General features: G+C 38.9%; 1 protein-coding gene across 1 annotated transcript in view; it reads right to left on the reverse strand.

The window, feature by feature from the left end:
* Positions 1-2762: 2762 nt before the first annotated feature.
* SLC17A6 (solute carrier family 17 member 6) overlaps positions 2763-14846 on the reverse strand; it is a 50116-nt gene continuing 38032 nt past the window's right edge. The window contains exons 8-12 of the mRNA XM_050955355.1: positions 13312-13461; positions 10501-10633; positions 8906-9016; positions 6152-6279; positions 2763-4882 (exon numbers count right to left, since the gene is read on the reverse strand). Coding sequence (XP_050811312.1) covers positions 4547-4882; positions 6152-6279; positions 8906-9016; positions 10501-10633; positions 13312-13461 — 858 coding nt within the window. The 3' untranslated portion in view covers positions 2763-4546. The remainder of the gene's footprint in view (positions 4883-6151; positions 6280-8905; positions 9017-10500; positions 10634-13311; positions 13462-14846) is intronic.

The following is a 14846-nucleotide window of genomic DNA, read 5'->3' on the forward strand; positions in this document are numbered from 1 at the left end:
TGGGTGGAGAGGGGAGGGCTCATGGGGGTGCTGTGCACCCTCCAGGGGAGTTCAGGGGGCAGGGAGGAGGGGACCTGGTCTGGGGAGCAGCCCCTGGGCAGGCTGGCCCCTGGGGTCTATAAAGGCTCATTGGGATTTGCCCCTCAATTAACCAATGTGCAAGGAGGGCACAAGGTGAAAGTTTCTCCTAGGGTACAAAATATCCTTGCACTGGCCTTGCAACGCAAGTGTACCTTAAAGCCTATGCAAAGTTCAGCTGAAGTTGTTGGAACTGATTGAAAGACTGGGACTTGTGGTCTGGAATTAGCACAGTCAAAGAGAGGCTGAAAAGGTGCGGGCGGAGGGGTAAGTAATGATACTTTGTGAGGCTAAAGCCTAAAACAGAGGGAGGCATACATATAATCACCAATATGGGAAGGGAAGGGGACATGTCCCTCAACTCCCTTCTCACTTCCCTCCTAATTCTGCTGTCTCCATGCCAGGGAAGTTAAAAATGAAAAAGCTTCCCCTTTCCCTAAACATGCCCTCCTGCTGCTTAATGGTCCCCCGGATCAAACAATAGTCTATCTCTCCCCTTCACCTCCTAGGTCACATTGCTATTGGCTGGCTCCTGGGCATAACAGACCCCAGATCTGTAGGGAAGAAGCCTACAGCCCTTCCTCCTCCTGACCTGCTGTATAGATTCCTTTTCCCCATGCTCAGAGGACTAGAAAGCACCAGGAGGTGAGAGAAAGATTGAAGGCAGGAGACCCTGGGGATGCAGTGGAGGAGAAAGTAAAAGGAAATGGAGAACTAATGAGAAATCTCAGGGAGGGGATATATCTTTTGAAGAGACAGAAAAAATCAGCTAGATGCTTTGTGTGCTAACGAGTTAGTGTTAATAAAGGGCTTTGAAGATGAGAAGTGGTACATACATTGTTTTTAAATGATGGATGAATATTACAACACTGCCCAGTCTTATATATTCAGACATTCTAGAAAGTTTTGTAAAATATGCAGAACTCTTTTCAATAGTTCTAAAAAAATTGGCAAGCCAGAAGATATTCCAGTTCCTATAAAAATCTCCTTTAAAATAGCAGAGCTCTCCCAGTCCTATAAAATAAGGTAATTGTTGGGTTTCTGAGTTCTGTATGGATGAATGGGGCAGTACTTAATAGATAAATTAAAGTGCCGCTGTTTGAAGAAATGAGAAGATGTCAAGCTAGTAAGAAAAAATATTGCCTGAACTTAGTTAAAGTATGTGATGGAAATAGTTCCTGAAAATACAGAAGCTTTGAGAGAGATTGAAAACTGAGACGAGTTGATTTTTATTTTGTTAATTAGTTGCATTTTCAGAGTTGTTCACTTTCTACCATAATACCAGAGTATTCTTGGTGCTATTTATTATGCGTTCTGTATCTTTCAGCATGTTTCTATCATGACATCCCTGACCCACAGAAGCAATTAAAGATAACTTCAAATGTTACCTGACTCTGTGTTCTGAGAACCAGCCTAGCCTAAGAGTGGGAAAGTCTGGGACAAAAATCATTCTGCCTAATCTTTTTGAGCCCTACAATTCCTTCTGTCCTGCAGGGTAAAATCAATTGAACACCATTAAGCTCCTATTAAAAAATACCTACCCTCGTTCTGGGACTTGTGGCATTTCACTGATTTCTACTGAGATTGTCTATAGACCTGTGGCTCTCAACCTTTCTAGACTACTGTACCGCTTTCAGGAGTTTGATTTGTCTTGCGTACCCCCAGGTTTCACTGGACTTAAAAACTATTTGCTTACAAAATCAGACATAAAATACAAAAGTACTGAAAAATTGCTTACTTTCTCTTTTTACCATATAATTATAAAATAAATCAATTGGAATATAAATATTATACTTACATTTCATTGTACAGTATATAGATCAGTATGAAAAAGTCATTGTCTATATGAAATTTTAGTTTGTACTGATTTCATAGTGCCTTTTATGCAGCCTGCTGTAAAACTGGGCAACTATCTAAATTAGTTGATGTATCCCCTGGAAAGACATCTGTGTATCCCTACGGTATGTGTACCCCTGGTTTAGACCCACTGCTATAGAGGGATGGATTGTAACCCTACATACTGTACTAGCCTAGGTGAGGAGTAGAGTAGTAGAAACAGGGCAGGAAACGGTTTCAGCTCCATGAATCACAATCTGAGCCTGGCTTCTCATTCATTCCAGGGGGGTAGTAAAATGCACCAGTCTTTTTGCTGGCGCAGATTACTTCCTTCTGTGTGCCAATTCTGCAGCCCTGGCTAACATGTTGCTCCACCTGCTCCCGATCCCTGCTCCACACTCCTCACTTACCTGGGTGAGGAAGGGGGAACAATCGGCCCAGAGGCTTCAGGGGGTCTGGGGCAAAGCAATTTTGAGGGCCCCTTCCATAAAAAAAAAAGTTGCAATACTATAGAATACTATATTCTCATGAGGGCTCCTGTGGGGCCCGGGCCTGGGGCAAATTGCCCCATTCGCCCCACCCCCCTCCGGGCAGCCTGAAGGGGAATAACAACCTGGTAGCAGCTGCTTCTCTTACTACACATCTGTATAGATAGGTGATGTGAATAGCCCATACAGGGCTCTTTACATCTTTTTACTCCCCTGCATAGGTACACAGCAGGGCTTATGACATACCCCAGAAAAAGTAATTGTAGTAACGTGATTCAAGTTGTTTATACCTCTCTGCATCCCAAACAAACAAAAAAGATTACAATATCCTTTTTTTATATAAAAGGATAAATAGAGCATTTTATTAACACTTTTTGCAGCAACAAAAGTGACACAGTCCACGTTTTCATTAAACACAGCAAAAGCTATGGTCACATTTTACATCACTTTGAGGCACAAAGCAAAATATTTTTTTTTCCCTTAAGGTCAAGGTATGATTTGCATTTAAAAAAAAGAAGAAGAAGAAACAATCCTCAAGTTGTATATTGCAATAGCAGGGCCTCCAATCACTAGCACAATACAATGAACAGATAAAAAATCCGGAATGGATTGTTACATATAATGATAATCATTTGATTTGAGTTGGGAAATGGATCACCATTGTCATTTTTAGAGCATTAAGAAGCGGTCAAGTGTTGCTAACTTTAATTTGGTTTGGTTTGGTTTTAATCCCAACAATCCCAAATGTCTACAACAAGCTTAATATAAAGGTACTATATAGACTAAAAGATTATGCACTTTATAATGCATTGCACTTATTGCTTGGTACACTAATGTTGCAATTCTTCTTGAGTTATGCTAAGAGAAGACAAGCATAATGAAAGTAGAAGTAATACTCTTCCTAAATCCATCACTAGTTATTTGCCACTTTGGTTTATTGTGAGGATTGTTACTCCTATTCAGCATTCATTAGAATTCTATTTGACAAATACATTTTTGAATTCAGGGCTTTGTAAAATAACAACATTTTCTATAATTACAGTATCTTCAGTAAACTTTTATCTATTTATACAACTGTGCCACAGTATGACAAAATAGGAAAACTATCAAGAGAAGAAGGATGATTAAATTATTTTCTGTTTCTTTCATTTAGTTCAAAATACTCTGCAAAACAAATACATCCATTTTGTGTTGGGCTACTTGCTCCTGGTAATTTTTACTTTGGATTATCTGGGGAGGGGGCACATATTTTTGTAGGGTATATCTCTTTTTCTTCTAAAGTGATTTGCAACCAGTACAAAGTAATTTACTATAACTAAAAATACACTGAAAGTATTTCTTGCAAAGGTTGTTTTACAGTCTGCATGAAAATTCAGATTGAACATTATATGCTGTTTTTATACTGGTTGGTAAATGTAAGGAAGAATGTGACACACACTATAATTTCATTATATTCTGTAAAGAATACAAATAAGAATTTGTGCCTAAACATTTGATATAAAACACCCAAATAAATTCCTTTATTTATCACAGAGTAGCCTGCGGCATGTAATCACAATAAACATACAGTATGCCTTATTTAGTTATTTTAGAGCATGATCCAATTCCCATTGAAGAGAACTGTATCAAACCCTTATAGACGTCTAGGACTGAATCCTTTCTTCTTGAAGAAAGTCCTTATCTTAGACCAAACACACAATCTCTACATTTTACTGAGTAAACGTGTATACTTAACACAATCAGTTTATGATCTCTTCCAATACCGTGTAACAAATATATAAGTGCATTTTTTAAAGATCAAGACGTTTTGGCTTTCTGAACAGACTATTAGATGTGCCAACTTGGTTGTTGTGCTTTAATCCTTAATTATGAGCTTTAGCTCATGTATACTGAAAGTATCTAGTTGCCTCTATAGTTTTGACCAGTAAACCCTTAAAACTCTAATGTTTATAGAATGGATACACCCAAGTGGAGGTGATGACCTATCACAATTCATACAGATTGCACTTTAATGGTAACCTTTTTTTAAATTAGTTAGACCTTCCTGATATGTGTTTACATGTTTATACTACATTCTTTGTGTGTAAACAATCACAATGAATTTAATCACAAACACTACAAAATATATCTAATATTGAGATTTGTTATGAATGATCTTCTCTTTCCTTATGGCTGAATGAGTCTTGGACTTCTTCTTGTACAAATTCTTCTTTCTTCTCCCAACCATTTGGCCAACCACCATTGACCTGGGTTGTAGCACCATAAGACTTAGTGGTACCATAATTTACATAATTCTGAGTAATGTCCCCTGTCTCTTCATCAAGTTCATCTTCATGAATGAAACCACATTTCTCTTCACTTGTCTGTTCAGGGTCAGCCCAAGGTTGTTTCTCTCCTGAAGCAAATATGCCATAGAATATAACTCCTGCATAATGCACTAAAGCAGCAATAAGGAAGACATACTGCCATTCTTCACGTGTCTGTAAAGAAGAGTATTGCTAAGTCAAAATAGCAGCACAGACTTGATAGCTGTTCTGAACTAAAAGGGCTGATTAAGGCACTGAGGATGTAATTTTCAAAAGGGCCCAACTCCCTCAGGTTCCTTTGATAATCCTAGTCTAAAAGCTCAATTTGTACAACTGCAAGATATTTCTCTTACTTATTGGCTAACTTCTGTAAAAAATCAATGAAAAGTCACCTCCACCATCATTAATTCATATGCACAAGTTAATGTGACAAGCTAACCAAAATATCTGACCCAATACTCAGGTCTGTTTTGACTCTCTTACACCGCTAAGTGTAGTGCAAAACAACTGGAAACCCAGCATATTTTGTACCATGAGAAATATCACTATGCCTGAGGAAAGCCATCTGCTGGCATCTGAGAGGAAAACAGTGTTGCTGGTGAGGTTCTGCCACCAACTACCCTAACATACGCTTTGGACTGGACTGGCCCCAGTATTGGGGAAATGCAAAATCTTTGTCAAGCACTGCTCAGCTAGACCAAAGAATCCGGACTGTTGTTTCCAGTTCTAGGCCTAAATTTTGGAACCATTGAAAACTATGGGCAAACACCCATTGACATCAAAGAGGATAAGAGGGAGTCCCTATGAAAAATGTTGACCAGTTAATAAAGGAAAACATCACTATATTTCAGAGTATCATGAAACAAATGCACAGCTTCCAATACAGTCAGCTTTATTACCGCTTTCCCCAACACTATACTTGTTCTCTCTTCCATGAATACTTCCAGTCACTAGACCTTATCCTCCTTTTGGTACTTTACTTTTAGTTATGAAAAGTTTCAAGAACTATTTGATCTGGGAATATTTTTTAAATATTGTTTTTTAAAAATGTACAAATTCATACTTGAAATAAAATTAATAGCAAGTTTGACACATATCTAAACAATTTAATTACTTGTTTGTGTGCCGGAAGGTGATGTTTTCCTTATGAAGGAACTGGTTACTTTAAGAGAGGGTAATACCTATCCAGATAAAAACAGTAACAGTCTGTGAAATTCAGCAGAGCTGAGGAAGCCAAGGAAGACTTCTGACTGAGGTGGCATACAATGAAGGTTGCTCAGAGATTTCCAGGAAGTCAAAGTGCTGGATAGTTAGTGGATAAAGCCAGAAGTTAAGGGATATGGAAAGTAAGTTTAGGAATGGGTTTTGTCTTTAATACTAGTGGAATTAAACTGCTCCTCTTGAATTTAATGGGAATTATTTGAAAACCACATTACAGCTTACCTTGTGCTTTGTCATTGCTCCAACAATTATAGGGCAAACCATTCCAGACAATGTCCCAACTCCATTGGAAATTCCCATTAAGATGCTGGCATACCTTGGGGCTATATCTAAATGGTTGACATTGAATCCTGCAACACAAATACAAATGTGCATTCCCACCATAGAATGTGTCCATGACTATTTATATAGAGCCATTTTTGGGGTGCTTTACAGGAAAATGTGAAGCAAGACTAAATATATGAGACAGATTTGTGTTTTAAGTTTAAACTGAAAACAGCTTACAAAATTATAACTGTATTTTTTCCCCAAAAAATCTGTTTAAAAAAAAAACTCTGAGAAGGGAAATTGAACCCACAAAATGATAATGCTTTGGGGGAAGTTCTCAGAGAGGGACTTGCGGTGTAATTCACACCCGTTTCATGTTGTAAATTACAGATTTTGTGGGTCACTTCCTGTTACATGCTGTGTCACTTCCTCTTCATTTCCTCCACATTTCTCTTCTTGGTCACACAAAGCATCAGGGTAATGGCTGTTTTTGTGTGGGATGGTAAAATAAGATCAATAAAAGGAGACTATTTTAAAAAGATATCGTATTTGTTTGATTTTTTAAAAATTGTGTTTGAATACCAGGATCCCTAGGCATTGGAGAAAAAGATAGATGGTGTAGGGGGGAAAACAGTTAAAAATAAAGCATAACACATCCTTTCACGGCACAATTTCTTACAGAAAGTTTGTGGTAAACACTGGATACACCACAAAATTCTCTTAGTTAGGTATTTTGTTTGTTACTAGGTTTAGAGGTGTTTTACAATGATTGAATTAAGTTATGTTTCAGTAGAAGGATAGGTCTTGCAGGATTAATGGGTTTTAATGAGTGATTTGAATAAGGAGACAGTAAAGGTTTAACATAAATTACCATAGAGGCTGTTCCAGCTATAAGGACTTGTGTGCACAAAAGGAGTTAGGTTCCTAAGTCCCAGTTTTGGGACCAATGTGATGCACAAAACTTTTGCTAAAACTTCTATGCCCCTGACTTCAATCAGCACCTATGTTTTTGCAATAAAAGTTCCCTAGGTACCTATGCTTCTGCTTCAGGGCATGCACACTGCTGCTTCCCTCTAGGTGTCCTGTTATCTCTCTCTCTCCTAAGCCCTAGAGTGATTCACAAACAAGGGGAAGATAGTTCAGTCACCTAAATCTCATGAGGTGCCCAATCCCTGTAGGCATGCTCAGAGGACGTCTACTGAACTGGGCCTCAAGCAAACTCACACACAACATCCAACAGGGGTGAGGGGGAAGGGGAACTCCCTCATAAGTTTTAACCCAGTGGCTAAGGTACTCAGCGGGGAGGGGTGGACCACCACCGCTCTGAAGCCCTCCAATGGCTAAGAAGGGATTTGCTTTCTCTCAAGTGAGTGTTTTAAACACTGAGTTATGAGTCTGATGTGGGAACTCCTTAGTCTCCTGTTGAACCTGTTCCATCATGGATAAATAATTAAAGACATTAAAATAGGGGGTACTGGATCCTGGGTCTCCCACATGAGTGCTTTAGCCACGATAGCAAGCTACAGAATGCTCTCTCTTGCTCTCTGTCTCTCTCTCGGTGCAGAAAGAGCGAGAGCACAAATGTGAGAATGATACTATAGCCTGGTGGTTAGAGCATTCAGCTGGGAGATGAGAGATCCAGTTCCTGTGCTCCAGTGACTCTTTAATTATTTATTGAGGGTTCAACAGCAGAGACTGAGGGAGCACACCAAAATATCCCATAGCCCAATGGTTAGAGCACTCATACAAGCCCTATTTAAATCCCTTTTCCTGCTGAAGTGGATGTGAGACTTAAACCAGGGGTCTCCCCCATCCCAGGTGAATACTTTAGCCATTGGGTTCAAAGTTATGAGGGAGCTGCCGCTCCTCTCCCCTTCCCACGCCAGCCTCTTACTAAACCAGTGTAAGCACCTAACTGCAAAAGAAGGTTCACAGCTGAGAATTGCTAGCAGAGATAGGTTCCTATCTCCAAGATAGGAGCAGGATTTAGCACACACCCCTGTCATCATCATCTCCCATTGGGTAACTTAGGCAAAAGCATGCTGGCTTTTGTGAATTGCAGTCTAAGGTGCCTATGTCCTCCAATTCATTGTATAGGAACTTAGGTGTCAAACTCATGCTTTGTGAATTTCTAAGCACCTAAAAGTTACGCATTGTAATGCTGAGTGTCACAATGCCTCACTCCATTTGTGCCTACATGGGAGAGGTTACAAAGATGACAGTGGGAAAATGAGGCAAAGTCAGATGACCCCGGTAATGCCAAGTGCATGAGAAGGGAAGTATGAGGCTGAGATGTAGGCAGGAATGGAGTTGTGCAGAACCTTAAAACAGAGAAAACAGCTTCTGAATATGCACTACATCAAGAAAACAATAACCAAATTTATTATTTTATAATACACAGTAGAAACAAACATGTAAAACTCAAGCTAGATTGTTAGAAGGCAGATTCCAAAGCAGAATTTACAGTAATATATTTGCATTTATCCACGTGCAGGCTATATGGGGGCAGGGAATGGAAATACTTGCACAAATATAATATACAAGATGTCATATTCATTGTTCTTTTCTCTGAAAATTATAATAAATAACACCAGGCTGAATCCTGAGGTTCTTACTTAATTTAATGTCATGGAGTGAAAACTGAGTGAGGACCTCATGTTTTTCTTGAGATGAAATAACTTCCCCCTATTAGCAGAAATGGTATCTTACCGGATATGGCGAATCCACTGAAGCCCACAGCGAGTACTAAGAATGAAATAGCCATTCCTTTACTATGAGAATACCCCACCACCAGAAGAAGAGTTGCTTCCATACCAAAACCTTGGGAAATAATATAAGGAAACATACATCAGCTTTAACTGCCTATTAAAAACTGCAAGCAGTAAGGTACCAGACCTGGTATTCATTTAGAATAAACAGTGAAAAAAACATTATTCTTTAAATTTCATTATTTTAGAAATGCCTATTAATTAGAATTAGAATTATACAACTCTTTCCCCCAAGAAAGCACACACTTTTGCAATGTCAAATAACCTCTTTGTTCAGTGTTTGCATGCCAGCTTTTGTATGTCTCTGTATGTCTCTTTTCACAGTGATCCAAATGCAGCACCTCCATTATGCAGCTGAAATTTGGCTATCTATATTAAAGGCTGAAGTGCTGCATAGATCCTAACTGTGAATTTCATCCTCGAACTGAAGGAGCCTCACTGTAAGAGTTATATTCTCTTCTCATATGTCCAGTCACTAGAAATTGAGACTGAGTAATGCAAAAAGCATATAACAACTTTTCAAAGGAATGCAGACGTATACAGTAGATGGCTAAAAATTACACATACTTGGACAATTTTCCCCCCTACTTAATTATTCACTTAGACTCTGTCTGCAATTGTGGAGGTCAATAATGTGATAGTGTATTTATTTGTTTGTATTCAGCTATTTGAATAATGTTGTTTGGTGCACACTGAATTGTTGGGAAGCCCTTTACCTTAATCTACTGTGATTAACTTCAAATAGCTCTAAGAAGTTTTAGACTAGAATTCTGCCTATTTCCCATTTCATACATTGTGTGAACTTTTCTTTTCTAACTCTCCCTATTAAAGCCACTACTTTGTAATATTTTTGTAATGGTTTCCACATGTCTACACCAGAAGGAGTTGAATTTCAGTGAGGAGAAATTGGAAAGACAGGAGGAAATAAAACAAGCATTTGTAGGGGAAAGACATGTATGAAACCTTCATCCTAGCATGACAACCACCATTCCTTCAGTAAAATTCTGTGTGCCCCAAAGGCCACGAAGAAGAAAAGGGAGAATCAAGGAGTGACAAAGGAGCCTGAGAAAGAAACTCTATTGGGCATCTTGTGCCAGATTTTCAAAGGTATTTGGTGCCTACAGATGTGGATAGGCCTGATAGGATTTCAAAAGTTCCTAAGCAGGTTAGTCACCAAACCCCCCTTGATTTCAATGGCACTTGGGTACTTAACCTCCTCAGACATTTTTTAAAATCTCACTAGGCACTATCTGCACTTTTAAATATCTAATTGTCCCCTTGTCCCTTCTCATAATTTCTCCGGTGAGTGAAATATGAAGGAATAAGCGGACAACTTTATATCTGTGCTTGGAAGTCACCTTCACTTAGTAACCACCATTTGTTTAATAGCCACATCTTTATCATACAAGTAAAAGGTGAAAGTAATACTTAATATAGCCATGGCTCCTACATGAACATATGCAATTATTTATGGGCTATATTCTAAATCACATTCAAGGTATATAAGAAACTTCTACATAAGGTAGAGTGACTTACCTCCACAATTCATTATCTTTCTCACGATAGTGGTTGAAAGAATTTGCCTGCTTCTTAGGAAATCTGCAATCTGTCCCCCGATAGGCACAATAATGGTCATCACTAAATGCGGCACAGCAGATAACATACCCACCTAAAATAATGACAAATGGGAAGTGTTGGCACCATAATAAAATATTGATTTATCATTTTCTGAAGCATCAGAAAATCAACAACTACTTAATTGATTCTCTGCGAGTTCAGGTTAGGTATTTAAAGCAGGCATCTTGATTTATTTTATTAAATGACTGAAATGTGACTATGTGCATGATTGTAACTTGCCATTTTCTTTTCTAAAGGATAGCCAAGACAAACTGGGAATCATGCACAGAACTCTGAGTACTAAACATTACAGGATACAGATCAATAAGTAAATTAAGTCAGGGGTTTCAGAACTAAAAAACATCAAGAAGCACAGATGTCCTGGATCTACATTTCGTGAACTTTCAAACTCCTGTTGAGAGTAGTGGAACTTTGTAATGTACAAGGAATTGAGGATCAGGCCCAGAATACTCCATGTTTAGAAATCATATGTAAGCTACACACTAATGATACACTCAGATGTAAATCAGTGGTATTTTTCTGACAATTGGCTCCATACACACACTAAACTTGACAGAAAATCCTTCACTGAAAACACATAATAAATTATGTATGCCAAGGATAATATTAAAAATGAGGTTATGTCGGGGAACAGTATTTCTGTGGTACCTTTTACAAAATGCACTATGATCGAAGGCAGAAAATGATCTCCTTTTTCCATCTAAAGTGTGAAAATCTGTATTTTGCCGTAGTTTACAAGATAGAAGTCTAATCAGATGGCCAGATTCAGCCCTGATGAAAGCACGTGTTACTCCAATTTAGTCAGATATTTAGAATAGGAAGTAGCTACAGTATTTCAGGTACCACTATAGGATACTGTAGGTAAATGTTGGCTTTTCAGTTGCAACCACTGTCCATAAACTAACTCCATTTGAGGGAGGTAAAATATTGGTTCTCGTGAAAATAATATTTTTCTAGGTTTACAAGAGGTGGACCATTGTTTGAATATCTAGCTCTTAAAATATTTTTTGGAGATGAAATGTTAAGACTAACTCTGTGTGAAATGACCATTCTAATCATATGCCAAGAGAAGAGATTTCTTTAGAAACATAAACTAAAAAAAAGTTCTTAGAATACCCCCAGATAGACTAATTTCCTTAGCCCAGAACATTGAACAGTACATAGCTTCACATGAAGACTAACATTTAAATTTCCAGATTAATTTATCTGCTGTACTAGAACAAGGAAAACATGATAAGCAGCCATGTTGCTTGTTCATCAGTGAACGGAAAGGGCACAATGGATTTTAATTAGAACTTCTAATATTGCTTCTTCTGTGAAAAAGTTAGAAGCAGTGTTATTCCCATAGACCATTCACACTTTTCTCTGAAGCTGCAATATTGTGTAATGTATATTAAGGAAGGGGTGGATTCAAAACCAGTTTTTGGAGGTGGGAAGAGAGGTGATCAGAATCCAATCCTGGATCTGGACCTGAATTTCACCACTGGTCCCTTTTTCTGTGTGATGGCTAAACCCAAAACTGAATCTGAACTTTGAGAGAGGTTTTTAAGGTCAGGCTTGACAAAGCCCTAGCTGGGATGATTTAGTTGGGATTGGTCCCGCTTTGAGCAGGGGGTTGGACTAGATGACCTCCTGAGATCCTTTCCAACCCTGATATTCTATGAAAGTGAGTGATGCAGAATTCAGATATGAATTTTGCAGCTTATGCCCATCTCTGACTTCTGAATGCCATAACATAATTGTGATTGTATCCTATAATACTGTAACAATTCTGTGGCTTCCTAGAGTTTTCTGGTTGTCAACATGCTGCACACCATAGACACTTGGATCGTCATTGTAATAACATGGCTAGAGTTTAGATCTTCCTGCACCAAAACCTCAGGCCCCTACCACTTGAGCTAGAAAAATTTCTGTTCACTCTTTGCAGCATAGGACCTAAGACACACAGGTGATAAATTATTATTCCATCTATCCAATGTGCAAATCAAGGGCCTGATCTGCTCACTGAGTTCCATGGAAGGACTGCTTTGGATCAGTCCTTACTGGTCAGATTGTGCCACTTACCCATGCAAGGGATGATACATAACTCCATCAACCTCAAGGAGAATGGGAGATGCAATTCCTGGCTGAATGCCCCAATGCATAGGGGACTGTGTAAGCTGCACCATTTTTTTTTTATTATTTATTTTTTGGATGATGCAGCTTGCTGTCCCCATTATTACCAGACCAGTGCAGGGAGGTGGAAGCGGATGGTCCTACTTTCCCCCCAACTTTCCCCACAGTCTTGGGGGCACCATGCTCTCCAGGGGGTGCACTGACAGACTGCAGTTGTGATGGGCCTTTGTGCAGTCTACATGGCTGAGGCATTTTGTATGCTCCACCCAAACACCAGTGCAAAGTCCTGTTCCAATATGGCTCCAGACAGATCACTATAAACTATTTCCTCTTAAAAAAAATTTAGTGAGTGCACTATGTGTAAATTTAAGCCTAATCAAAAGGATACAATCCCTTTTCAGTTTTGTCACTTCACTCACATATGCTGGTACATAAAAGGAATGGTGACTTTCTGCACTGGAGAGGAGCTTCAAGAATGATAAAACACCAGGAAATATGTGCATTACAATTTTCCCTCTCCAGGTAAATATCTACAAACATGATTCTTCAGTTATTGCTACTCAAAATATATGACGTTACATTATGTTTAAATACCTTGCTTATTTCAAACCCAAACACCTCTTCAAAGTAAGCAGGCTGACTAATAAGCAGCAAATAAAAAGTCCAGCTTCTACAGAAGTTTGCAACAATTATTGCATAGACAGGCATAGAAGTAAAAAATTTTTTCCACGGAGTCTTGAATTTCTGAAATGTTGAAAGAAAAGCCCAGTTAATATTTTCTTGGTTAATGATTATTAAGCTTCCCTTATCATGCATGCTATTTTAGCCACTGTTCAAGGGAACAGCTGCTTAACTTGACATGAGTAGTTCCATTGGCTTTAATGTTTATAAAGTAAAATGTATGCATAAGTATGTGGAGGATCAAAGACTTAGCATAGAAACCTGAGCAAATGGTGTCTACAATAGTATTCAGAGAAGCAACTCAAATTTACTCAATACTGTCATTCATTTCCATTCTTCTTGTACAAATACTATGTACAAATCTCATTCAATCTCCGCAAGTATGATTAGAACCAGTCATAAGTAATATAGCAATGTCAGGTAGTAAAGCTATCATTAAGGGCAGTTGGCTTTTCCATTGTAAACTTTGTAATATATGCTCAGCTGGTGTAAATCAACATAGCTCCAGTGAAGGCACCAGCTGAGAATCTAGCTCTGTATTTTGAACCCTATTTAAATTGCTTGTATAGTTTCATTATGACATTCTGGAAATTTCTTTAAACAAAGTCACAGCTGAAGCACCATTTTGTTCTAGTTTTTTTAAATAATACATTTTGACCAATGTAGGCTGATGGAGGAGGGGGATGGAAGAGAATTTAGAATTGCTGAAAGTTTACAGATTTCAACACTGCAACCGTACAGCATCCCACACCCAGATCCACAAAGGTATTTAGGCACCTAAACTCCAGACTAAATCCCAATATTAGGCAATGCTGTGATCCACCAAACTCCTGCTTCACTGCTGCCAAACTCTGTAGGTAGCTAAACTCACTCAGAACGTAAGTTTTCAGGGTAAATGTTCCCTCAGCACCTAAGTTTCTGCCTCTGGGTATGAGCACTGCCACCTCACTCTAGGCTTTCAAACACCTATCTCCTAGTTAAGTCCCAAAATGATCCAGGACCTAGGGGAAGATAGGTAGAGGAACCTCTGTCTCATTCTTGGGACCCAATCTGGCAGGCATGCTCAGTGATTACCTACCAAATTGGGTCCCATTCAAAATCTGTCAAGTGGTCCCCACCTTATGACATTTAGCTCAGTGGTTAGAGCACTCAGCTAGGGATGTTAGAGACTTAGATTCTATTCTGCCTCCACCATTGTCTGAGGAACAGGAAACAATTTAAAGAGGGATCTCCACACATCTCTCAGGAGAGTGCTGTAACCACCAAGTTAGGGGGAATTCTGATATAGGGCTCTTTCAATTTCTGCAGAGATTACTACCCAGAGCCCCCAGCAAGATTTAAACCTTCCACCTCTGCATTCCAAGACCACAGCTCTAACCTCCTGAACTACAGAGCTTTGCCTGTTGCAGCAGTTCCATTTTGGATAAAGACTTAAATAGTCACTGGGC

This window comes from Gopherus flavomarginatus, chromosome 5, assembly GCF_025201925.1.
Source record: "Gopherus flavomarginatus isolate rGopFla2 chromosome 5, rGopFla2.mat.asm, whole genome shotgun sequence".
NCBI classification, from domain to species: domain Eukaryota; kingdom Metazoa; phylum Chordata; order Testudines; family Testudinidae; genus Gopherus; species Gopherus flavomarginatus.